The 26,295-nt window shown below is 40.5% G+C and overlaps 3 protein-coding genes across 5 annotated transcripts in view; 2 read left to right on the forward strand and 1 right to left on the reverse strand.

Moving 5' to 3' along the window:
- Positions 1-356: 356 nt before the first annotated feature.
- On the reverse strand, positions 357-4,075 carry LOC141801255 (ectonucleotide pyrophosphatase/phosphodiesterase family member 7). The gene is made up of 5 exons (XM_074684233.1): positions 3,835-4,075; positions 3,370-3,515; positions 2,324-2,947; positions 2,019-2,235; positions 357-430 (listed from the first exon to the last, which is right to left on the reverse strand). Exons 1-5 carry the CDS (start codon positions 4,073-4,075, stop codon positions 357-359), a joined length of 1,302 nt encoding a protein of 433 aa, XP_074540334.1.
- A 1,880-nt stretch (positions 4,076-5,955) lies between these two features.
- Positions 5,956-8,121, forward strand: mrps12 (mitochondrial ribosomal protein S12). Its single transcript, XM_074683982.1, has 3 exons — positions 5,956-6,143; positions 6,897-6,947; positions 7,666-8,121. The coding sequence occupies exons 2-3, from the start codon at positions 6,899-6,901 to the stop codon at positions 8,046-8,048; spliced, it is 432 nt and encodes a 143-aa protein (XP_074540083.1). The 5' UTR covers positions 5,956-6,143; positions 6,897-6,898; the 3' UTR covers positions 8,049-8,121.
- Positions 8,122-9,109: 988 nt separating this feature from the next.
- The window catches only part of LOC141800163 (uncharacterized), a 53,693-nt gene continuing 36,507 nt past the window's right edge, over positions 9,110-26,295 (forward strand). The window contains exons 1-9 of one of the 3 annotated variants that reach the window (XM_074682567.1): positions 9,111-9,393; positions 11,448-11,553; positions 11,647-12,338; positions 12,429-12,683; positions 12,775-12,889; positions 12,971-13,266; positions 13,343-13,408; positions 13,482-13,659; positions 15,807-16,992. In XM_074682567.1, the coding sequence (XP_074538668.1) occupies positions 11,463-11,553; positions 11,647-12,338; positions 12,429-12,683; positions 12,775-12,889; positions 12,971-13,266; positions 13,343-13,408; positions 13,482-13,659; positions 15,807-16,423 (2,310 nt within the window). In that variant the 5' untranslated portion in view covers positions 9,111-9,393; positions 11,448-11,462 and the 3' untranslated portion in view covers positions 16,424-16,992. Of the gene's footprint in view, positions 9,520-11,447; positions 11,554-11,646; positions 12,339-12,428; positions 12,684-12,774; positions 12,890-12,970; positions 13,267-13,342; positions 13,409-13,481; positions 13,660-15,806; positions 16,993-26,295 lie in introns of those variants that run through there. The other 2 variants (XM_074682566.1, XM_074682568.1) reach the window with 2 other exon arrangements.

A 26,295-nucleotide genomic window follows, 5' to 3' on the forward strand; every position in this document is an offset into this window, starting at 1 on the left:
TGAGTCAGAGGAAAACATCAACACACCCTTTATTACAGGAGGCAGATCAGTGATTTAGCTTAGCTAGCACAAAATGATCAGAACACTGTGTCTACTTATTTTAACAGGTGAACAGCTCCAGTGAGACACTTTATTCTTTAAATGTAAGTTTTTATTTGATAAATAATCTCAGAAAGCTGCACAGACGACTGCATCAGAAGAAATGTGAATTAGCCCTTTAATACAAACAGAAAACATCCCGTCATAAGTTAGCTCTGTGTATAAATATCATCCTAGTTATATAAAGTGATATAAAGTCTGCATATACATATTAAGAACCCCTAAAGGAGGAAGAGCCAGGGCGGATCCTGGATCTGTTAGAGCAGCGTGAAGAAGAGGAGCAGCGCCGAAAGCAGCAGAGCCACAGACAGGTGGGCTCTCTGGGGTCCACCTGGGAACAGAAAGAGGAGGAACTGAGACATGTAGACCAACAACAATACAGGATCAAGACCCCCCTTTTCAGGTGGGAATTTTTTCCCAAGGACCCTCTCATTTACACAACATTGATGAGCCTAGTGTTACTACTTTAAAGGAACTTTGCAATGATAGAATTAAGGCCCATTTATGCTCAACGTTTAATTAATATAAAACGTGGCTTCTGCCAGTACTGGAAGTTCATTTCCTCTGTTTTTCCACACGTTTCCACCACCACCACCAGGCCATATGGAGCAGTACCACCAGAACCCATGGGGGCAGTGTTGCTGTTACTACCCGACATGTAGCTTTAGTGAGACACGAAGAAGAAATAATGATGGCGAAACTTTTGGGATGTATTTATCGACCTCACCGACAACCACCTCATACAACGCTGCCTCCGTTTTGGTCTTTTAGATCAGAGCAACATTAGCAACACCTCCTCCACAGTCGCCATGTTTGTTTTTGGGTTTGTTGTTGTCCTAAACTTTTGACTCTGTGCTGCCCCCTGGTGGATGTATTGGTGAACAGCAATGACAACATAAAGAATGCATGGACGTTTGTGAACTTTTTCGTACGTAGAGGGAGGAGAAATAAGCCTTTGGGCTACATTTATACTTTCCAAGTTTATTTTGTAAACTTTTTGTAAACTTTTCGTAAACTTTTCGTAAACTTTTCGTAAACTTTGATTAAATTTTGTACCGAAGTGTTTTCTGTTTTAAGTTTTTTTCCTATCGTTGCGCACTTTGAAGTTATAGACACAATCTTATCCGAATGAATCTCATGGCACAAAAACAAATTGGCAGCAAAATTAAAAAACAGCTGATTTTAATGGTCCAAGAGATCCCAGTTCGCTGGTTTGCTCTTTCAGTGATATAACACACTTTTGCAATCATTTATGAATTATTCTACGGAGTCTCAAGCTGTGGTCTTCAGGCCTCTGGGGGTCTTGGGACCCTAAGTTGAGGATCACTGATCTAGATCATCATCCAGTTTGAGTTGTTAAAAACTTTTGATTGTGCGGGATAAAACTTTAACACTGGTCACAAATAAAGCAGTTGGACAGACCTTTCAGTTTGTGTGGATTTTGGCGCCCCCTATGGACAAATTATATAGTTTACAGTCCCATCTGGAGGGCCAGTGATTTAAGTTATATGTACAATCTAATTCAGGTTGTATTCTCTTAATGTATATATTTGTATATATCTTACTTTTCACTTCAGTATGAAAACTCTTTTTTTCTCTCCATATTTTTAAAATTATTTCCTTCTGGTGCACACGTGGAATCTTTAGAAAACTTTATTTTTTTTCTACCTGTCATTTAAGAAAACCCTTATTTCAGCCTCTATCTGAAACACGTCATTTCGGCTGCTGTCTCTTTAAGAGAAAACCCCTTCTCCCTGATTGGCCAGCCCTCTGGGGGCCGGTTAGGGGTGGGGCTATGGCCAGATCTCTGTGTTTGAGAAAATACTGATGAAAGAAAAGCTGGGATGGTAAACAGTTTAGTGATAAGAATGAAAAAAAAAATTTTTAAGAAATGAATCAAAGTGGAGGTTTGGACTAACCGTTGAGCAGGTTTTCGGTTACACTCAGCGAGCCGTTGTGCGGCGCCGGTTCGATCTGCAGCAGTTTGCACATCAGAGGATAGACATGGATGCTGTCGAACGGCTCGGACACAAAGTTCTTCTTGAAGTCTGGACCAAACGCCCTGAAGATGGTCTTCATGTCCATCTCTCCGTTATGGTAGCCGTGGTCTCCTTTGTTGACGTAGACGATGAATCTCTAGAGGACACAAACATGTAGAAAGGTTACGGATGTAAACCATGATCCAGGATTTTTAAGGACCCAGAGCAGGATCTGAGACACTCACTGAGTTCAGGTTGAATCCCAGATCTGCGACGATCACAATGGGGGGCAGCCGCTTGCTTTTGGCGAGATGGAAGCTCTCTGGAAACTCGCTCTTCTTCCACACCGTCAGGTTGGGAGCCTTGGACAGAGAGTCGAACACCTCCTGCTCCTTCCCCGGACGTGGCGTTAAGATACCGAACCCGCCATAGTCCAGGATCTCAAAACTGGCGAGCTTGATTAAGTTCAGGTATTTGTTCAGGATGATCTCGTCCACCTGCGGCCGCTTCTTGACGGTGGTCATCCCGTGGTCGGAGGTGATGATGACATTCAGGCTGTCTTCCAGATTATGGCGAACGATGGCGTCCCTGAGGTATCCGATGGTACGATCGATCTGCATGATGATCGTCTTCCTGTCGGGATGGTCCGGCCCTTTGGCGTGGCCCACGTTGTCCGGCTCGCCGTAGTAGAGGGTCACCAGGTCGAAGTCCTCCTCGGAGAACCAGCTCAACACTTTGTCAATGTTTTCACGCCACTCGGTCTCGTTGGCGTCTGGATGGTTTGAGTCCTCTACCACAACTCTGTTGACTGCCTGACCGCTGTAGTTGGCTCCACCTCCCGGAAAGAAGAAGGAGGCCGTTTTCAGACCCTGAAGCAACGCAAAGGGAGAGAACGTCAGGTCAAACAACACAACGTACCTCTTCCGTCTCTGGTTTTGGTCTCCACCACCTCCTCAGAATAATTTCATGTTCCTCACAGCCCTGATATTCTGTCATCACACACAGTGAAGCAGTTTCTTATCTGTTTCCTGGTTTCTGACAGCTGTGAACAGAGCTTTTAGCATGGTGACAGGGAACCAGAGTCTTGAGGAGTACCTCAGGGCTCTTTTCTAGGTCCCCTACTGTACTGTGTTTATTTTATTTTATTTATTTATTTATTTTTACAACAGACTGTATATAAAAAGTCAGACTTCTAGGAGGACTCAAGACCTCCAGATAGAAAGTGTCAAAAGTGGTGAACCAACAGAAAATGATAAAGTTAGTATGTGGAGTCTCCCTGTCAAAGACTCACCTGGTTCTGAGCTGTGATCCATAACGGCAGCGGTCCGTTGTCCCACCACTCGGATCGGGTCAGCGTCTTCTTGTGAGGAACTTTGAGGTTAGTCTTGGGGTCAAACATCATGTTGTGGACAACTTCATGATCCTCCACCCATCGGCCTAACACACAGGAAACCAGACAGTAAGAGGTTACTTTAAGACCTGGCTGTGGTAAATACTGGATTCTGATTGGTCGAAACTAGTGTTGACCTGATCTCTTAGTCGTATCAGAACAATGTGCACGATAAGGAGTACAGCACATTTCACCTCTGTTGACACTGTGGCAAGAACCTGTTAACTATACCTGAGCCCTCACAGATTAAAGGGTTATTCTGACATTTTTAAACCAAGAGTTTAAAAGTTTAACTTTTTGCTCTGACAGGTTGTTTTCACATGTTTTAATATTTAAAGTCAAGGAGTGACAGCTTTGATGTCCTACCGGTGATGGTGGTGAAGTGGGAGGGAGACGTCATGGTCAGCATCGGAGGGGTTATGTACTTGGCCTTAACTCCGTCCAGAACAAGCTGGTCCAGGTTCGGCGTGTCCACATCCTGGTCATAGTCCCATCTAAAGCCGTCGAAGGAGATAAGCAGCAGCTTGTTCCTTGGAGCGGCCTCGCTCGTCGGCTTACCGGCAGCACAGACAGCGGCCGTGACGACCAGGAGCAGTTCCAGCTTCATCCTCATCTGTACCTGAACTCAAACTTCACCTGTCTGCACACCTGTAATGCCTCAGCTCCTGTCCTGATCAATGTTTAACTGTGATTGAGATCAGCTGACGGAGGTGAAGGACAAATGCATCTGCTCAGAGAGTCTTTATCAAAGGTGATTTCATCGATTAGCACTGATAACCTGTGGACCGGGCTGATAGCAGCTCTGCGTTAAGACTCTAACGTCTGATTATCTGACAGAGCCATAAACGTATCACAGTGTTTGAACAAATAACAGCTCCTCACAGCTGCTCTGAGCTCACAGTCACGGCCAAGGCTGATGCTTCCGGAGTTTTCCCCACTAAAACAACAATAGGGATTCATCATCTTTAAAAGTGGTCCAGAACATTTCTTCTCTGCCTGTTGACACTGTGGTAAAACTGCAAGAATTACACACAAATGAACGGAACACTAAAGAACATTACTGAGTAGAACAGAACATTTCCGATAGATTAGAACGGTGATTCATTCTAGAACACAAAATCAAAATCTGATCACATCACAGCGGAAAGAAAATGGTCAAAAAAAGAATAGAATGCTTCTGATTGGTCCAAGCCCCGGAACAACGATGATTAATTCTCGATATCAACAGAAACACCTGGAACAACCTGAGCAGGTCTTATTGAATCAAATCAGATGTTGCACAGCTGATCCATTATCAGATCATTATATGAGGACAGTTATAAAACTTTGTGACACTAAGACTTCATGCACCAACACGGTGCCAAGCTCCGTCAGTATATCTGTTCAATCAGCTGACACGTCTAATTAGACTTAATGATTCAGAGCACACCTGGATTAGTACACAGGTTACAGAGGACAGTACTAACAGACTCAAACTCAAAACAATTCATAGATGTTTATAAATAACATACCAGTCTAAACAATAATGGAGACCATGTGAGTCCAGGTAATTTTTTCTAACATAAAATAGATTTTTGAGCCTTTTAATCTTCCATTGGATAACTCAATGAGAAACTTAGTTGAGGAAAGGGTAAACAAACAAAGGTCTCTTTCCATTGTGTGTACTTTGAATGGTCTAGTCAGTCACATGCCCCCCTGTGGTGGTTATAAACACTGAATATTTTGACATAATAATACTAAATATTTAGGCTGATGTCTCAGTGCATCTTATTTAAACCCAGAAGTCCAGATTTACATGTTCTGAGTGGGAAATTTCAACTGGAACGCCCTCCGAAATCCACACCACCCCCTAGTTTACAGTCAAAGATGGCCGCCCTGGATGTAAACAATAATTAGGCACCTGTAATCTTCTGTATATTTCAACATTTCTGACTGGTATTTGTATTTCTGAATCAGCTGTATAGTATTGTTGGATGTTTATACATAGAAATATTGCTGTTATGGCAAGTTTTTTCAACTTGCCAACTGGCAACTTTTAACATTCCCAATCCCCACTTCCCAGGTCAGATGTAAATGGAATACACCATCTCTGTTTGCTTTTGCAAGCCAAAAAGACACATACGTATTAATTTCTGCCTGCTACAGTACCTGATCTTATATTTTTATATGGATCACTTTTTAAAAACTTTGGCAGAAAAATTAAAAAAGGCCACGGTTTATAAAGGAGAGTCATCTTTAAGCATTTTAAAAGACTTAAAAGTTATTTAAAAGAACTCTTCAAGATTTATAATCAAAGACTGGTGATTAAAACTCATACCCTGTAAATTTTAATTAGCCCTGCTACACTAGACTTCAGGCTCTGCTTCCTGAAAGGAGAAAACACTCGCCCTAACTACCTTGTCTAACATTTCCTTATCTGGCAAACAGCCGCTTCCCACTCCAGTCCGGTAGGTGGCGGTGACGCGCGTTTCATTTCCTGCATCGATCAAATCAAACGAAGAAGAAGCAGCAGCAGACAATTTCCGGGTCATGTAGCTCATGCTGCTCTGTAAAGACCTTGGATGATTTTTTTTGTAAATATGCGATAAATTCGTCAGATATTTGATCAAAAACTCTTTTTTTCTGTATAAACTCTGAGGATCTGACGGCGGCTTTTGGTCCGGGACTCTGATCCGGTACGTAGAGATTATTCATCAGTTAACCTCTGTGTTCTTTAGCTGGGAGACAACTATCTTCAGTTAACTACGAGTAAAGAAAAGCTAATTGATTAAATAGTAGGAGTTTATAAATTTATATAAGTAATTAGTTTGTTAGCTCCAACGCGTGGCCTCACTCTCTGCAGTTCAGCAGAAGAACCACCGGACTCCATTCAAAAAATGATCAATTTTGTGATTTTGTCCCAAACGCGACACATAGAACAGGTGTAGGATGCTGATATAGATTTATGTTTGACTTTTGGACTCTGTCTTTATTTCGGCATAAGCAGAATATAATCTTTAGTTACAATCCCAGTGTAATTACAGTCTGATTTTAGCTAATCTGTTACACACACAATCCAGTTTCTCTGACATTTGACAGAGTTGGTGACATGTTGTTTTTCACATGTTTAAAAACAGATTTAAAGTTTAATTGTGTGATGTAATATCTATCCATTAGCAAAGTTTCAAATTTCAACGTATCACGAATCACATGAGAATTCAGTGAGATTTGCTCCAACTGTGACATCACTATTCTCCTAAAAAGGTGCTTTGTTACATTTACTAAGGAAGGATTCCAGAATACTGAGGGTTTCTTAAAGAGACAGTAGCTGAGAGAGCTGATTTTAAGTAAGCAGCCTGAGCCTCTGAATTATGGGTAACAAAGTCTCTAAACTCTCATGTTAGTGTCCTTTCAGTGTTTGTAATCTTCTTTTTGTGTTTCTGTTTCAGAAATGTCCTCACTGTGGAGCCTCAGACCTGTGCTAACGTCACTGTTACAAGGTGAGTTTGCACACCTGTACACCTCAGACTCAAGAATCAAAGGTTTTTATTGACAATTTTATTATGTGAGGGCATACAGAAAAACCGAAAAACTGTTCGTCTTTTCCAACAGCATAGATAAAAAAGTTAAGTATGAAAGCATAAAGAAAAAAATAGAAATAAAACAATGAAAATAAAAGGAAAAAAAGAAAGATTTTTATCAGATAGCAGCTCTTCAAAGTGAGATTTCTCTTAGAAAATGCTAATGTTTGATGATCCTTGTGAGTCCTGTTCCCCGATAGTTAAATGTCACCTGCAGCTGTAATAAGGCAACTCTGAATGACTTTAAATTTTTGTTCATCTGTTGCATAAAAATCTATAAATAAACCTCCAGCTTCAGAGTTTTCCTGCTGTCAGAGTCAGTATTACTTAAGTGTCAGAATTAAATTAAATTAAAGTCCCCACAAGACTTCATACATATGAAGTAGTTAGAAAATTAGCTGTGACTCCTGAAGTCAGATAAACAGAAACAGATTTAAGTGAGGCTCTCTGTTGCATCTAAGTTTGGGAATCTTAAAGCAAATCCTATCACTGAATACTTTTCAGTTCCTCTCCTGTAAATGAAGTCCTGAACTCTCTCTGAATCTGCAGTAAAAATATGGAAAATCCGGCCATGATATGCATTTTTTTTTGGTTATCTAAAACAAAGAACTTTGCTCAAACTTTTTCCCTGCTGCAGCCTCCCAGCATGCCTCAGCCTGGACGGCGCCCCTCCTCTCCAGAACCATGGCCACCCTGAACCAGATGCACCGGCAGGGGAAGCCCAAACAGCCTCCCAAAACCATTGGCGCCACGTTCGGTCGCCCCCAGCTGAAAGCGGTCATCCTGAAGACGATGATCAGAAAACCTAAGAAGCCCAACTCTGCCAACAGGAAGTGCGCTCGGGTACGTCTGTCAAACGGGAAGGAGGCGGTGGTGTTCATCCCCGGGGAGGGACACAATCTGCAGGAGCACAACGTGGTGCTGGTGGAGGGCGGGAGGACGCAGGACCTGCCTGGAGTCAAACTCAAAGTGGTGCGAGGGAAATATGACTGTGCCCATGTGGTGAAGAAGAAGCAGTAGACTGAGAGGAAGAGGAGGAGAGTGATGAAGAGTGTGTTTGTTTGGTGTTTAATAAATATTTGTGTTTAATAAACATTGAGTAACATCATTCATACTGACACAAATAAAACTCTTACATGTTCCTTATTCTACAAAAAAGTAATACCACAATGCTCATTTAATATATTCATTTATATAAAATAATACTCCTTGATAAACACATTAATCACAGATACTTTTGCAGTTGCTGCCAGTTTGTTTTTAAATAAGGTGGTATACATATGATCCTGAAATAGGTTCCTGTATTCATTCTTTTCTTCTGTGTGTTTTACAGAGATGTAGAGATACTTTTACTAATATATTTCAAAACGCCAGAGGAAAAAAGCAGAAAATCGGATTATTCAGTATTGTTTGTGGACATAACTCACAAAACTGGTTGCAACCCAATCCTCCAATAAAGACTGTCTGGATAGATATTATGTCTAAGATTGAAAATCTGTAAAGAATGGACCTCTACTAAAGGAAATGATTGTATTTTCACCAGTATAACAATAGGATGTCTAGCTTACGTACTGTTTTTGTTCTCATTGAGTTTGTTGTCTTATGAAATGAAATGAAAAGAAAAATACTTTATTTATCCCAAAGGGAAATTCAGGATTGTAGCAGTAAAAACAATAATAAAAACAATAATTAATTCTGGACTTTGTGTATGAGGCTGATGGCTGCTGGCAGGAATGATCTTCTGTACTTCTCAGTCTTACATCGGACCTGAATAAGGTCCGATTATGCTTGTATAGATAACAAAAATTGAAGAATTAACACATTAAAAACCGATATAAAAATTAAAATATAGAATATATTAAAGAAAATATAATTTCAGTGCCACAAAATATCTCTAATGTCACTTTATCTCATTAATATTGGAGTCAACAGCCTGGATCCATTAACTGAATGTTGTTGCAGTTCGTCCTCCGACCAGCGGTGGCAGCACTGAGCTCAGTGCTGAGCTGTGTCTGGCCACAGTAGAGCAACATGCTTGGTTTCACATTATTACCGGCTTTTTATCGAAATAAATCCTGCCTAGGAGCCTTGACGTCAATGAAAACTCTGCTGATACCCATATTATGTGTATAAATGTCTGAATTAGCCGTTAATTTGTGTTTTTTTTTTTTTTACCGCTCGGTAGGAGACAGCTGTGGTTTCGCGGGGCTGCCGTCCAGAGGCGTGTGACGTCAGAGTTAGCTTTCATCACATTGAGCCTGGAGTCTCGCCAGTTCTCTGTTATTTTAACGTTTTCTGCCTGAATAATGGATTAAACTCTCAGCTCTAACGGGAGCTTTAGGTGTACAGTGAAGCTGCTGTAACGGTACGTGTGTCTGAGCTCTAACGGTTCATTTTACAGTTCATCACCGACCGGTTAACGGAGAACAGACAGCTGCTCTTCATCTCTGAATGATTCAATCACAGCAAACACAAACCGAGGATGACTGAGGTCAGTTTGACACTTACAGACGTGATATTTGACGTGATACACACTGAATGAGACAGTATCGGTCATGTTTTTAATAAATAGCAGTTATCACAGTAATTAACTCCTAAATTATGCCCATTAAAGCTGCTCCGTCTCTTCAATGAGGGTCATCAAGAGCTTCAACACGACGCTGAAGTTAGTATCTGATTCATAGTTTCAGAGAAAACCAAGTCCTGATCCAGAACCACTTCACTAAACCAGTCAGTTCAGGACTAAAGCCCCACAGAGTCTACAGACTTTTAAAAACACTGTTTATATTCGTGAAACCTTTATTCTAGATAGGAAAATACAGAAAAAAGGCACCTCTGGACCACACTGCACCAAGACATCCCCTGAAAAGTCTGCAGACTCTAAAACACTGATTTTCATTTATTAAACTTTTTACTATTTAAAAAATTGCAGAGATAGGAAAATTTGACTTCTTTTCCCACCTCAGGACTACATCAAACTTGGTTCTGATCCAAAGCAACTGCAGCTGGACTCGCTTAATGGGAGACTAATGCTTCCCCCATACAGGCTAAAGCAGGGGCCTTCAACCTGTGGCTCTGGAGCCTCATGCGGCTCTTTGACTCCTTAGCAGTGGCTCTTTGTAGCTTTAAAAACATTATTAAAAGGAAGGGCTTTTAATATTTTAATGATAACAACAAAGACACTAAGTAAAACCATAATATAAAATTTGGACTAAAAATGCATCACCTCTTGAAACAAAGCTTAAATTTTTTTGTGATTTTTTTGTAGTTTTTAAAAAAAAAAAAAATTTAATTTTAATTTTTTGACATTTTTGCAAATTAAGAAAAAGAATTCCACATTTTTTTTAAGATTTTGCAAATTTTTGAAATTTCTTTAATATAAATCCCTCTTTTTTGCAATATTGGAATGTTTTTACAATTTTTGGAAATCAAGCAAAATTTTGAAATTACATAATTTAGGATTTGTTTTTGCAAATTTATCATCATTTTTTTTTAATTTTGCACATTTTTTAAATTCATTTTTCATTTCACAAATTTTTGATCTTTTTTTCAATTTCCAAATTTTGCAAAATTTATAAAATCTATGACACTACTATTTTTTTTAATTCCTAAATTTGCAAACTTATTAAAAAAAAAAAAATCAATAAATAAGTTAATAAAAATAAAAAACGTAGAAATCACATGTACAAATTTATAAACACAACAAAATTCTCGTTTCAATAATTATTCACCTGATTATACACTTTTTTTTTGTCTTAATGTGAAGATAAAGTAGTTTTTGCGCTCCCAAATGACTTTCATCCAGGTGAGCTGAGGCAAGATGGCTCTTTGGAAAGTAAAGGTTGCAGACCCCTGGGCTAAAGACTCTAAAACATGGAGTAATTTCACAACTTTTTTTCCACTCCAGGACTACATCAAACCAGGTCCTGATCCAGATCCTAAACCTGGACAATCCAGATCAGGACTGATTCTAATCCAAAGAGTCTACATTCTTCAAAAAGTTATATAATGTCAAACCCCAAATTCAAATGCAGAATAAAAGGGCAATTTCACCAATTATTTAACCTCAAACTACATTAGACCAAAACCTAATCCAGAACCATGACACCTGGACCTGGCAGATTATGCCTGAGGCTCCCCAAAAAGCCCAAAGATTCTTTTAAACCCGCTTCCAGATCTGTAAAACCCTTTATTCTGTTTAGATAAAGGAAAAAAAGTGTGAACTCACTACTTTTTTTCCCACACATTACACCTGGTCCTGATCCAGAACCAGAACTACCACACCTGTACATGTGAGATCCAGACTAGTTTATTCCAAAGAGAGTAGAGATTTTTAAAAATACTGTTTCAGGTATTTTGAATCTTCAATTAGTTTGAGCAGATGCTCTAAAGTCTGATTTCACTGTTTTTGTTTTCCAGGCTTGAAGAGGAGACATGTGGCCTTCATCAGGACCAGAGGATGAGGAGACGAATGAACTGACGGATGATGAAGAAGAAGACGGTCTGCAGCCATCTCCCGCCGGAGGTCAGGATTATTTCTGGGAGAGTGTGACTCTAAAAATGTGGAACTGTCCCTTTAAAGGCTGATCACTGGTTTCTTTCTCTGTGTTTCCTTCAGGAGAGGACGCCGTCCCCGTCATCGAGGCGACAGATCGACCTGATTTCAACAGATGCCACCGTCCGCCCAACACCTCCCACCCGTGCTCGGTGTGCGGCAGAGTGTTTTCCCGCCCGTCTCGGCTGGCGGACCACTTAGCGGCTCACGCAGGAGAGAAACCACACAGCTGCTCTGTGTGCGGGAAGCGCTTCTCAAAGAAGATCAACGTAACGGCTCACCTGAGAGTCCACACAGGTGAGAAGCCGTACTCCTGTCCGGACTGCGGGGTCAGCTACGCTCAGCTGAGCTGCCTGCGGCGGCACCGGCTCGGACACGCAGCGGAGAAACCACACGTTTGCATGTTGTGTGGCCGTGGCTTCGTTCAGCGGCGGTATCTGGTCCAACACGAGCGCACGCACACGGGGGAGAAGCCTTTCAGCTGCGTGCTGTGTCCTAAACGCTTTGCCTCCAGGACGGGCTTCAGCGAGCACCAGAAGATCCACACAGGAAGTAATCTCATCTGCGCGCTCTGCGGTAAAGTGTTCACCACGCCGTCATCCCTCAGAGACCATGTGAGGAACCACACGGGACAGAGGCTCCACCCCTGCTCGCTGTGCAGCAAGAGCTTCAACCGCCCGGGCCTCCTGAGGAAACACCTGCAGAGACACGCAGAGGAGCAGGAGCTGCAGGAGGCGGGAGGAGCAGAGGACAAGGTGAGCGACACATCAAACACTGAGCGCTCGGTCACATCCTCCATCCTCTGTTTCCTCAAATCTTTGTCAGCTTTACCTTCTTCGTTCCAGGACGGATCTCTCCATCGCTGTCTGAAGTGCCACAGAGATTTCTCCACCTTGGAGAAGCTGCAGCAGCACGAGGAGCTCCACCAGATGGCGCTGCGGTTTGTGTGCGACGTCTGTGGCCGAAGTTTCAGCAGGAAGTCCCGGCTGAGGGACCACCAGAGGAGCCACTCCGGGGAGAAACCGTTTCAGTGTGACGTCTGCGGGAAGCGGTTCTCTGCACAGAGAGGGTTCACGGAGCACCGCAGGACGCACAAGAATGTAAATTAAGCAAAAAGTGTTTTTCTGCTCTGCTCTTTTGGAGTCTGTCGAATATACAAAGTACTTCCTGTTCTGCCGCTGTTTGAAACAGGAGCAGGTTAGTGAAGGCAGCACGGCAGCAGGAGGTCTGAACGGGCTGCAGGAAATAAAGATTGAGATCATAAACGATGAGGACGATGAAGAGGAAACGATGCATTCACTGCCCGGTGAGAGCGTCTGTTCAAAAACAGTTTGTCAGACTCTGAAGGATCATTTCTGACCCTGGTCTCTCCTCCCGGTCTGTCCAGGTGAACCTCCCTGCTCCCTGGAGAAGCTCCACAGATGCTGCCTCTGCAGGGAGAGCTTCACGAGTCCATCCGGACTCAAAGACCACTTCAGGGTCCACGCCACAGAGACGCTCCACAGCTGCTCCACGTGCGCCCAGACGTTCAGCACCGTGAAGGAGCTGAGAGCGCACGAGAAGATCCACAGGACGCTCCATGCCTGCAGCATCTGCCGCAGAAGCTTCCGGAAACCCTGCCTGCTCCGAAAACACATGATGACGCACATCAGGGACGGACGCATCCAGGACCCCGCGGACCAGGTGAGGCTGAGACCTTTTTCTTCTCTGACCAAAATCTGCAGAGATAAGAGGGTCTGAAAGACGAGGTCTGTTTCAGGAGTACTGGCTCCACGTGAAGGCTGAGGAGGAGGAGGAGGAGGAGGAAGAGGATCTGATCCAGCAGGTATCAACACATCACATGATGAAGAGTTTGTCTCCAAAACCACATTTGACTCAGGTTATGTCGTCTCTTTCAGACCTCACAGAGCTTTCCCCTCAGTGAGTCCATCCTCGCCAAACCCAGACCTTCACCTGGAGACCAGGAGCTGAAGGAGGAGAGCAAAGAGGGCGACGTGAGCGGTTTGATCAACTCTGATGGAGAGGAGGAGACCTGGAGGCCCGAGCTCATCACGGCACCTCCTGCTGCCACCATCGGTCAGTTTCTGTGTTTGTCTGTGTTCTTTCTTTGGTCTTTGCCCTGTCCCTCTGGCGCCCCCTGTGGTAGCATCTCCACATTTTTCTCTTCTTGTTGTTTTTAAGACCCTTCTTTCAGCCTCTGTTTGAAAAGCCTCATTTTAGCTGCTGTCTCTTTAAGAGGAGCCCCCTTTCCTCTGATTGGCCAGCCTTCTGGAGGCCTCTTGGGGGTGGGGCTTGGTGTTTGAGGCCCTTCCCTGAAATGTATAAATCTCATTAAGGTCTTGTGCTGTTTTGCATGTTTGGCATGAACATCAAGCATCACCACTGCACGCATCAACGGCAAACATCTGTTCTCATCACTTCGTGTGGTTTGACCCTCACCGTTTTTAGTTTTTCTAAATTAAAAACAGTGACATCATGTAATCAAAAAGGGCGTTTAACCCTATAACACCTGAGCCCCAAAAAGCCCAAAACAGAATTCAATATTAGAGGTTTGGTCAAAGAAAAAAACACAACAATCAAACATCGGGAACAATTTTTTTACAGGATAAACTTAGAGATTGAACATTAAAAAACTTGTACATTAATATTTCTGAGCATTGTCTCTTATTTTATAAATAAATACAGTTCGCTAAAAGCATCACAAGAATCTCCAGCTTCCCCTCAGTTCTCTCCTTACACACATACACCACCTGAGGGTGGCTGCTCCTTGTAACAGGAGAAACTGAAAGTGAAACTAAAGGAGGAACAGATTCATCCGTTTATGCTTACTGTACAGTACAAATAAGGCTTGGTGCATTGATTTACAAAAGATATCAGACAATAAAAGCCTCAAATGATGCTCACATTGTAAGAATAAGACTTGGTTCACTGCTTCTAACATCCCACAATAAATACATGAGCTGTTTTATGCACTGCACAACACACATATACAGTACAAACAAGCACGTTACCACAATCTAAAAGTAGGGGTGCAAGAAAAAAAATATTTTTTTCACATGATATATCAGGATTCTTAGTTTGTCAGTGTCAAAAAATGTGATTCTTTGTCAAAAAATCTTTTTTTTTCAACTTCAAATTCTCCATTTCAGTCTTTGTTTATGAACTGGATTAGAAAAAAGTTCCCACTTTTCTCCAACAGAGGGCAAAATGTTTCTGTTTGACTCGCGTGATGTGTATTTTATGGGAAACCCCTGGAAATTTTATGGCCACCCCTGGTAAAGCAGGGGTGGCCAACCTGTGGCTCGCAAGCCCAGATGGCTCTTTGCCTTTCTGTGTGCGGCTCTTCAATCCATTCATTACAAAAATTATATATATATATATATATATATATATATATATATATACACAGTTATGAGTAGTGGTGTGCTGATCAATCTAAAATATTGATATATTGATGCCTACTTTGGGATCAGTATTGATCAATACTTGGGTGATGAGATTGATACTTAAGTTTCGGTTTCTCTTCTCTCCATACTCTCAATTGCTCATGTGCTCATAGCTTTCTGGATAGATAGATGGAAATGTATTACTTTTCATTTCATGTGATTTTGTTTATGTGTGAGAGGAAGTGTGTCTGTAAGGCCATGTGTGTGATTTGGCTCTTTGTAGCACCACGGTAATTTGTGTGGCTCTTGGTCTCTGACTGGTTGGCCACCCCTGTGTTATAGTGTGTATACATTATTATCATCATTTAACTTTTGTCACATGGTCTGGTGTTAGACAAGCAAATTAGAAATCGTTAATATCGAAGAATCTCAATACAAATCAAATCAACACCCCAAAAATCATAATAGAATCGAATCGCAAGAATAGCATATCGTCCCAGACCTACTAAAACAGTTTGGTTCAGTTCAGTACGGTTTGGGTTGGTTTGGTACAGTTAAGCCTGGTCTCGTTTGTGGCTGGAGTTAATGGAACATTTTCAGCAAAAAACAGTATAATAAATTAATCTGTTTTGTTTTAAAATCAGTTTTTGGTTGGGGACATCTTTGTCTGTTTACCTTAAAAGACCCATGAGGGTTAAAAACCACTGATCCAAAGTCAGAGTTGCTGACAGAGCCTGAGCCTGAGCGTCTCGTATTCGCCTGGTGTGTGTGAGTGTGTGTGTGCAGAGAGTGATGTAACGGCTGTGTGTGGTTAAACTCCTCCTCATGCCCTGATAGAACGAAGTCTGCGCTCAGAGACGCCGTCCGGAGACAGCAGCGACGTGACGAGGAGGCACTGCTGCCCCGTTTGTGGTCGAGACTGTTACAAATCGTCGGCGCTGCAGAAACACCTGAGGATCCACTCAGGTGAGCGCCCGTTCCAGTGCCCCACCTGCAAGAAGAGCTTCACGCAGCACGTGCACATGACGGAGCACCAGAGGACGCACACGGGGGAGAGACCGTACACCTGCAGCGAGTGCGGGAAGAGCTTCACCTTCTCCAGCGCGCTGCGGAGGCACCAGAAGCTGCACACGGACGCGCGGCCCTTCCAGTGCCCCGTGTGTCCCAAAACCTTCAAAGAGCAGCGCTCGCTCAAGAGCCACCAGCTGACGCACGCTGCCGTGCGCTTCCAGTGCCCGCTCTGCAGCCGCAGCTTCAGCCGCGCCCTGGAGCTCACCTACCACGTGGAGACGCACGCCGACAGCCGGCCGTACTTCTGCTACATCTGCAGGAAGAGCCTGAGCGGGGCGCGGCGCTACGCCGAGCACATGAAGAAACACGAGTCCCTGAACGCACCACGGGGACAGACTGGGACAGAGACAGAGAAAGAGGCGTCTGATTGGCTCTCAGATTAATGTTCACATTAATCACTAAAGCCGTTGGAGCTTTGGATTATCATCATCATGAGGACGTTGATAATGGAAGTTTTCTTCAGTAGCATCACAGTGTAACTGGAACAGAGTGTAGACAGTGATTAATATACAATAAGTGTATTTATTGATCTGAAAACAGCAGTTAATGGAATAAATCACTAAATATTAGTTTATAAATTATAAAGTTTTGGTGTTAAAGGAGTTTTTCCTGAACTGGTTCAGCAGCTATTTATGTAACAGACACTAATATGTACATCTAAGTATTTAAACACTGAGTGTGGAGTACCACAGGGCTCGGTTTCGGGGCCTAAGCTTTTTATTTTGTACAGTAATGAAATATGGAAAGTTTCAAATAACAGCAATAAGTTTTATTTGGTCATGTGACACGACTTAAAAATGTAAACAGGAAGTATTTAAGATTAAATGTTTAAATTAAAAATGTGGTTTGATGAAAATAAGTCATCCTTAGATTTGAAGTGAACTAAGTATATGACATGTAAATTGAATAAAGAAAATGTTTTATTGTCTTTAGATGAAGTTAATATTTACAGAAGAGGATTTCGGCCACTGGGAAAAAAAATCCAAATTTTATATAACTGTTTTTTTTTTCTGAGATTAAAGTCAGGATGCTGTTTTTTTTCCAGAATAAATAGTTTTTTAAAAAAATTGATGTTTTTTGTGGCCCCAATTCTCTTCGGTAAATATTGGATGAGTGTCTGATTTTTCCTTTTTTAATTTTTTTTTTAAATTTATTTATTTATTTATTTAATTTTTGTTATGTATGTGTGTGATCATGGATTAGGGGTGAGAGAAAGAAATACATTTACATAGTAATTTGGATTTTTTATTTTATGACTTTTAAAGTGGAATTGTTTTGTGAAAAAAAAAAAGCCTTTTTTGGAAATTCATATCTGTAAGTAAGCTGGGTTGGAAAAAAGTTACCACTTTTCTCCAGAAGGGGGCGAAATGTTTTTATTTTTTATCTATTTATTGACTTTCTGGTTACACAATGCCAGATCCCCTGAATAAATCCTAAAAACTGACTCACATGTGATGTGCATTTTTTTTGGAAAATATGGCTCTTGATATAGTCTGTAGACATCGTCAATAACTTTTTCAACTTTTTCACATTGAATTAAATTTTCAAACCGAATCGGTAATCTGACAGTAGATCTGAGTATTTAAACACTGAGTGTGAAGTACCACAGGGCTCAGTTTCGGGGCCTCAACTTTTTATTTTGTACAGTAATGAATTATGGGAAGTTTTAAAGTTACTGCAGTAAGTTTTGTTTGCTGATGATACAACCTTTTATTTTGCTCAGGACACAAGTTTTCTGGTGTGATCATGGATGATAAGTTAATGTGGAAATCAAGAATATCTAAGCAGAGTTCCTATTGGATCGTTGGGTTTTGTATTATCCTCTTTTTCTGCCTTTTGTCAGTTACTGTGATGAAGTGTGGGGTAAAACATAAACATGAATCTGTTATTTTCTGACAGAAAAGAGTGAGTTATGTTCAGAGTAAAAAGTAAAGTATTACCATAAAGAGGGTTAAGAGCATAGACGATACTTTACTTAAACATCAGTTTGTAACTCCGAAACAGACGTGTTTTTCTCTGACTGGAGTTAAATGTTGAATTTTTTAAATAATGACCAGACTGTGACAGCAGTTTGTGTGTTTTCTGTGTTTTTCTTCTTATTCCTGAGGAGGTGAAGACATTCACCATTGCTTTTGGAGTAAAGGGGCAAGAAAAACAAGATGGACTCTTCTCCCTGTTTCTGTATGTACATGAGTTAAGGTGTGTCGCACCACATTATGTAATAATGTAATAAATATTCAAGTGATTATGTAAAAACACCAGATTTTGTAATAAAACTCTTGAACACAAAATGTAAAAAACGTTGCTCCATTCTTAAATACTGCATCAGTTATTACAAAATGCAGAGTTTTTTTAATATAATTTTTTTTTTAAAAAGATCAAGAAAATGTAAGAATTTGTTGCATTATGTAATAAAATACCAAAATGGATGTCTGAAATAGACCAAAAACAAACAAACAAAAAAAACAGTAAGACAGACAGTGTCTGCTACAGAAGCATATCGCATTCGATTGAAGAAAAAAAACAACTCAGGATTTTCAGAGTAATTTATTCTTCGGTTTGTTTTTTGTGGTAATTAATTACTCCGAAAAACAGGAAAAAAGTAATCTGAAAACAGAAAAAAAAATTACTCATAAAAAAAAAGAAATAATTATAACAAAAAAAACAAACCAATATAATAATTATAACAAAAAACAAACCAATAAAACAATATTAATCAGAAAAACAAAAATAATTTCAACAAAAAAAACAAATAAAAGAATAAATAACTCTGAAAAACCAAAGTTTTTTTTTTTTTCTTCAAGTGAATGCACTACACTTCCGTAGTCTACAGTCTGGGAAATTAAATAAACAAAAATCAAACCAATACTCCCCAAAAGAGAGCTTTCCTGCAGTGCACTGACTGGCCAGCAGGTGGAGACACAGACCCACAGGTGGACCTGATGTTGGCTGTCACTCTTTCAGGTGAGTGCTGCTCCAAACAAACAGAAAATACTGCAAAAACTGGCATGTTATCAAGTGTTTTTCTCTAGTTTTTTGTAAAAAATGTCTTTTTAGACTTAATATGAGCCACAGTCACCTGACCAGTCCAGAAAAACGTCTTATTTCAAGTCATTTAAAGACAAAAAGTAAGGTCTAAACTGCCTGTAACAAGTGCAAAAAATCCACCAATGGGGCAAGAAAAATGTGCTTGATATAATTAGAATAATGTCTTAATCTAAGCACATTTTTATACCCCACAGGAAGATTTGTTTACTTTTTACAGGCAGTTAAGACCTCATTTTGTCTCTAAATAACTTAAAATAAGACATTTTTTTAACTGGTCAGTTGAATGTGCACGCCGCTGTGGCCGAGGCGTGTGTGTCTCAGGCGTGTGTGTGTCTGAGGCGTGTGTTTATGGCACAGGAAATGTGCTGTATGGATGTTATCAGCAGTGAGAGTCTCTGCAGAGGTTTAATATCCTGACTGGTGGAAAGTGTTTGCTCTCTCAGACTCAGGCTGTCGTAAAGCTCTGCGTTAAAGTCACATGATTCATTCATCCTTTCATTTAATCTATAGATGGTAACCTGTAGATGTGAGAGTGTGTTTGCTGATGAGTAAGTGTGTATGTGTGTGTCTTCGTGTTAGACATTAACAGATGCTCGGCTCGTCTTTCTTTGTTTGAGCTGGAGTAAAATGGCTCCATGTTGTCTTCATGTTGGTTTCTGTGGGGTCGGGACGAACCTCCAGCAGCTGATGGACTTCAGACGACTGATGGCTGTGACCTCTTTTAAAGGTCAAAACCAGTTAAAGTCTGATGTTTCAGATATCAGGTCATTTCTACCTCCTAACTGGCAGATCAAGACGTCATCTCAGGGAAGTCTTATGGCAGAAACTATGGGGTGTTAGCTCCGTTAGCCATGTCTGTGAATAGCATGATGCTACTCTGCCTTCTGGTATTCTCTCTGTTGCTGGGTTAGCACGGCTAGCTCGTCCATCTATTGGAGATAGATCTTACGTTCCCAATAACGATGGATGGAAGGACAGGTCCATGTCGTCACTTCTTAGCTCACACCTGAGAACCAGCACGTCGTCCTCACCTCCTTCTCCTCACCTTGTGGGGAAACATCCGGCCTAGCACCAGTTAGCGTTGACATGCTACAGGCTACAAACAGCTGATTTCACATGTAAACAATGCAGTCATGGTTACATGTAGGATCTCCAGACAAACACAGGAGAAAAAATAGTAAAAATATCACTGAAGACACAAGAAGTTTGGTGTCCACGACCAACAATGAATCATACAAAGTGATGATCCACTCCAAATACAAAGATTACGAAAAAGAGACGAAAAAATTACAAGAAGCACAGCTCAGCTCACAAGACTGACGAGCGTGCTATAGCTGTTTGAAAGGAAGCTGCGTCATATCCAATATGGCCGCATCCGACGTCTGGCTTAATTTCACTATTTCAGGAACAGCTGGGTGACATCACCAAGACAAGGTCTTTATTTTCTACGGTCTATGGGTCAAATTTCATCATATCAGCACATGATAATTCACACATTTTCTTCCATAGTCTGAAAGATTTCCAATTACACAGCCGATGTTTATCCATTAAAGCTTTATTTATTTAGAGACATATCTTTAAATGAGAGTCTCACTTATTTAGATGATGTTTGGTGGAACCAGAGCTTGTTTTAATCCTGTTTTAAAAGTCTCTTTAAAAGTTGTTTTAAGGATGTCGTCATCCTACAAATGAAGTAAGCTAACCTAACACAACCTGTGAGCTTCAGAAAAACACCTGAGCAGCCTGTGAGCTCGAGCTAAGGCTGGAAAAATCAGATAAGGAAAGAGATGTTTGGAAAACCGATCATGAGGATTAAATGAAGGTAGAAACCGTGACGCCTTGAGTCGGCTCCTCGTTATCAGACGATACTTAAATTTTACAGCTCGGAGTGAAAGAGAGTTATCAGTCCGTCCTGATGTTTGCTCACTTCCTCCAGAAGAAGATGGACGAGCAGGACTCGGTGTTTACCTCTCACCTCTTATCGAGCTGGGAGTCCGCCCTCCGCCTGTGGCCCGCCGCTCCCCTCAGTGTTCCCCTCGCCTCCTTTTCTTTAAGACTCTGCGATTGAGCAACTTAAAGAGCCGAAACTGAAAACAGGAGACGAGGATGACGTTATGTTCACGTCCAGAGGGAAGCAGCACCTGTGGAGAAATGTTCTTTATAGAGAGCGGCGTGGTTGACCATTAACCCCTGCAGGAAGGTCAGCGCTAATCCTCCATGTACCCAGCGTCCTTATCTTCTTGTTCAGGCTCCGAGATCAGCTCCAGTCCCTCTTTCCTCTGCTCCTGGAGCAGGTGCAGACTCTCAGGAGGAGAAACACACCTTAAAACACACACAACACGACAAATGACGGATTCATTTAGAGACTTTCAGTTTGATAACACAACGAGAGAAAAAGTTACAGACGAGATAAAGGTTTATGAGCGCACAGAGTGAAAACAAACAGGTTGGGGATTATCCAACTCTGTATGAGTGATGTAAGGCAAGTTTGAAAAGCAGACACAGAAAAGTCCAGCTCAGAGTCTGTTAGCTTAAAAATGTCTCATAACACTCTGACTCTTTCCTTTGGTTAGGCTAGGCTAGGCTAGGCTAGGCTAGATTAGGTAAAGGTAAATTAGATTAGGCTATGTAATGCAAGGCTAGATTAAGTTGGGTTGGGCTAGGTAGCGCTAGGTTAGGTATAGTCATACTGATTGTCTGATATAGAGAGTATATATCTGATATATATATATATATATATATATATATATATATATATATATATATATATAGTCATATATATATAGTCATATATATTTACTCTATATATTTAATCTATACAATAATGAATAATGTTTAGCTCATATTATGCGTATATATATATATATATATATATATATATATATATATATATATATATATATATATATATTCCTAATATCTAAGTGTCTTCAAATAATTACATTTACCTCATACTGATTGTCTGATATGGAGAGTATATATCTGGGAATACGAAAGTGTATATTTCTAGATTCATATGTATGTGTTGTGTGTGTGTATATATATATGTTTGTTTATATGCTTGTATAGATGTATATATATGTGTATATAAATGTAATTGAAAATTATATATTTATGTATGTATGAAGTATGTCCAGCTTACACTGAATATATTAAATTGTCACTGTGTACATATATATGCATAAGTATAGTTTCATATTTTTATGTATAAATATGTATATTTGCTTGTATAGATGTATGTATGTGTACATAGATGTAACTAAAAAGATCTATTTAGGTACTCATATTACAGGTATTATATTGTTTCTGTGCACAAATGAGAGAAAGAGTTTATATATATATAAATATATATATATATATATTGCTTTTGTATATATATATATATATATATATATATATATATATATATATATATATATATATATATATATATATATATATATATATATATATATGTGTGTGTGTATATATATATTTATATATATATATATTTATATACACACCTACACCTTTTTGGTCAGTTCCTGTTTCGATGGTACCTTATTTTCTGTTTGGTTTGCTTTTGTATTTTTCTTCCTTCTGTATTTATTTTTCTATTGTCAAATTGACTAAAATAAGAAATAAAAAATAAAAAAATCAAATCAAGTCCAGACTCGGCTGAATTAAGCTCGATTAGGTAAGGCTGGGCTAGAGTAGGGTAGTCTAGGCAGGTTTTGGCTAAGTTAGGTTAGGTTAGCTAGGCTAGGCTGGGTTAGGTAAGGTATAGTTAGGTTAGGATAGTCCGGTCCAGTCCAGGTTTGGCCAGGCCAGGCCAGGCCAGGTCAGGTTAGGTAAAGTAGGGTAACACAAGTCTAGTCTAGGTTAGGCTAGTTCATGTTAGTTAGTTAGTTAGGCTAGACTGGGTTAGGTTAGGGATAGCTAGGCTAGGCTAGGTTAGGGTAGTCTAGTCCAAGTAGGGTTAGGTTAGGTCAGGTCAGGTCAGGTTAGGTTAGGTTAGGTTAGGTTAGGTTAGGTTAGGTTAGGTTAGGTTAGGTTAGGTAAAGTAGGGTAATGCAAGTCTAGTCTAGATTTGGCAAGGTCGTGTTGGATAGGCTGGACTGGGTTATGTTAGGTAATGTTAGGTAAGGCTAGTCCAGTCTGATCTAGTCCTGGCAGGGTTAGGTTAGAAAAAGTAGGATAGTGCTAGTCTAGCCTAGGTTTGGCTAGGTCATGTTATTTAGTTATGCTTGTCTGGGTTGGGTAAGGAATGGCCTGATTATGCGAGTCTATTTCATGTACAGTTAGGTTAGATTAGGTAATGTTAGGTAATGCTTGTCTAGTCTAGGTTTGACTAGGTCAGTCAAGTTAGGCTAGACCTTGTAAAGTAAGGTTAGGGTTGTCCAGTCTAGTCCAGGTATGATTAGACTAGGCTAGGTTATGTAAGATAAGGCTAGGTTTAATTGTGCTTGTCTAGTCCAGGTTCAGCTTCTTAGGTTAGGAAAGCTAGGCTGGGTTAGGTTAGGCAGAGTTAGGTTGGGCTAGCCTAGCCTAGCCTAGGCTAATATAGATTGGGTTAGGATAGGTTAGGATAGGTTAGGATTGATGACACCATGCTGGATGCTTTGAGAGACACTAAACAGATACTTTGCGTACTCTTTGGACGCTAAACCACAAACAGAGTTTACAAAGTTTGATTGTTGTCACCTTTTCAACTACAAATGAGTACATAATCTCGTCGCTTTGCATCCTGGGAAAAATTTTCTCCAACAAAAAAACAATTTGAGATAAAAAAGAGACATGCAAGTCTCATCTTTATCACTTCCGATTCTGACCACAGGGGGCACTGTGATCAACATGAAACAGGTCACCCTCATAGAGACTTATCAGGAAAATAATCTATTTCTATATCTTGTCTTAAAAAGAGGCCAAAACTAGTCAAGGGTTGTTTGTGTCATGTGATGCAGAGCCCCCTGCTGGCAGAACAATCATAAGATCCTGAATTTATCTGATGTGAAGGACATTAGCCTACCTTTGGCCACCAGTTTATGAAAGTGAAAGTAAAATGAAAGTTATAACCGCAGACTAATTCAGTCTAATGCGTGACTCCGCTGTGGTTTCACTGTGTTTGAATCATTTCTGAGTCCACGTTCAGAGCCATGGAAGTTTTATTAACCTTTATGCAATTTCTGAACTTTCAGTGCTCTGCAACACGCTGCCATGTCACTCTGACTAAACACGGTAACACACGTGTTTACGTCACTGTTGTATGACTCTGAGTGTGTGTACCTGTGGTAATGTGTATTACGAGGCCAGGCCTCGCCGCCTGCAGCAGCAGCAGTCAGGACAAAGGCACGCCGTTCCTCAGCAGACAGAGAGTCTGCTGCAGAGTGAACACACAGATAAATTATGAGGACTAATGGCTCATCAAACTGTCACTGAGCCCTGACGACGCACACAGCGCCCTGAAACCACAGAAGAAGAAGAAAACAGACACACAGACATGGAGGAAAGCTATACTTAAAGTGTCGGATGTGTGACGTCACTGAGATTACTCAACGACACACTCGACCTGTACGGGCCGTCCTGCCGCGCTGATGGAGTGATGAACGCTGAGTGTGTGTGTAAACACCGGAGCAAGAGATCGTAAAATAAGACAGAGAGAGATTTAGGAAGTTTACGGCTCAGTTTGTAAACAAGCTGCAGGCCGGAGGAACAACTCGTAGTGTTTCTGATTTTAGACGACCAATCAGACCAGCTTCACTGGTTCAGTGGCAGGTATCCAAAAATGGGCGGGGCTTAGTAAAGTTAACATGGAAGAACACTGATTGACAAAAAACTCTTTGTACAAAACAAAAAACAAATAAATAACAACAAAACTCTGATTTGCAAAGAACAAACAAATCATTTGATCTCATCACTCATTAAGAGTCACATTTGTGAGGAGTTTTTAAATTATCTTTAAAAAGTCTCCCTTCTAAATATATGTCTAATCCTAATCCACACTCTAAATATCAGCACCAACATGGGCTATTCCTAAATGCTATTCTTTAGCTTCCCAAACGGGTTAGACAGGACCTGACTAATTTACGGCACTTTTTAAAATTTTTTTAAATAATAAATAAATAAATAAAAATAGAAATGGAAAAAATGGATTTGGTTGGTGGAAAAAAAAAAAAAATAAAATAAATAAAAAAAATAGTAATGAAAAAAATAAATAAATAAAATGAATACAAAATTTTAGGACACGTCTAAGTCTTAATGACAACACCACGCCGGCTGATAAAGTTTAGTAGAGCGAAATGGGATCCGTGTTTTTCTCTGCTGAAAATGATTTCTGTGATTAATTTTGTAGTGATGGTGGACACTGGAGCCTAACTGTCAGACAGAAAAGGACAGAAGAGCAGGAAAAAGGTAAACAGGAGAGAGATAATAGAGCATGAGCTAAAGGCTAAAACACGAGCTAAAGCCTAGAACACTAGCTAAACGATAAAACACAAGCTAAAGGCTAAATTAGAAGGTAAATGCTAAAACACAAACTAAAGATCAAAACACAGGCTAAAGAAAAAATAAACAACAATCTAAATGCCAAACATGGACTACAGGCTAAAACACAAGCTTAAGGCTAAAACCCAGGTTAATCTGTTTGTGCTAATGTTGGCTCCAACCCACAGTCAGCAGTTATTCTGCAGTGGTCCGTTCAAACTTGAGAGTCTATCAATAAAATGAAGAGTGAGGTTACGTTAGCTCTGCTTGGTGAGGTTGGAGTTGGTAGATGAGCTCTGGTAGGACAGAACCAGGATTCACTAACGTTACACGTTACAGACACGTCTCAGAGCACCGGGCTGTGAGGAGAGAGAAATATAGCAGCTGCTAAACTACGCTACAAACTGACAAAATTAGCTTGTTGTCACGTTTCAAAGTGTCGCTCTACCCAACTGTTGATTGACTTGAACAAAGAAAAGTAGAGTTGTTTCAGAATCCTGTCGTCATCACAGAGTGCATGAGACTCCGGGCCAAAAGGTGGCGCTGCAGTCTAATTCAAACAGATCCTCTTTTAGCTTTTATTTTGTAATTTTATCTCTAACGTCGGTGGTTTGTTTTTATTTGCTTACAGGTTGCATCTTAGCTGCTTATTACCAACCGAGAAGCTTTTTGTTCCTTAAATTGAAAATCGCTATTTCCTTTAAGTATAATTCTTAAAATTTTAAGGGTTTTTTTGCACAGAAAT

The sequence above is a fragment of the Halichoeres trimaculatus genome, unplaced genomic scaffold (assembly GCF_033239565.1).
Source record: "Halichoeres trimaculatus isolate MK-OKI-2021-1 unplaced genomic scaffold, fHalTri1.1 fHalTri1_scaffold_12, whole genome shotgun sequence".
In the NCBI taxonomy this organism is placed as follows: domain Eukaryota; kingdom Metazoa; phylum Chordata; class Actinopteri; order Labriformes; family Labridae; genus Halichoeres; species Halichoeres trimaculatus.

What these genes read in the sequence shown, in the direction of transcription:
- LOC141801255 (XM_074684233.1), bottom strand. Translation starts at nt 4,075, where the DNA reads ATGAAGCTGGAACTGCTCCTGGTCGTCACGGCCGCTGTCTGTGCTGCC. An exon ending in GGATCACAGCTCAGAACCAG is followed by an intron (nt 2,948 to 3,369) that starts GTGAGTCTTTGA and finishes GCGTTGCTTCAG; the next exon opens with GGTCTGAAAACGGCCTCCTT. An exon ending in TGGGATTCAACCTGAACTCA is followed by an intron (nt 2,236 to 2,323) that starts GTGAGTGTCTCA and finishes TGTGTCCTCTAG; the next exon opens with AGATTCATCGTCTACGTCAA.
- mrps12 (XM_074683982.1), top strand. Translation starts at nt 6,899, where the DNA reads ATGTCCTCACTGTGGAGCCTCAGACCTGTGCTAACGTCACTGTTACAA. An exon ending in GCTAACGTCACTGTTACAAG is followed by an intron (nt 6,948 to 7,665) that starts GTGAGTTTGCAC and finishes TCCCTGCTGCAG; the next exon opens with CCTCCCAGCATGCCTCAGCC.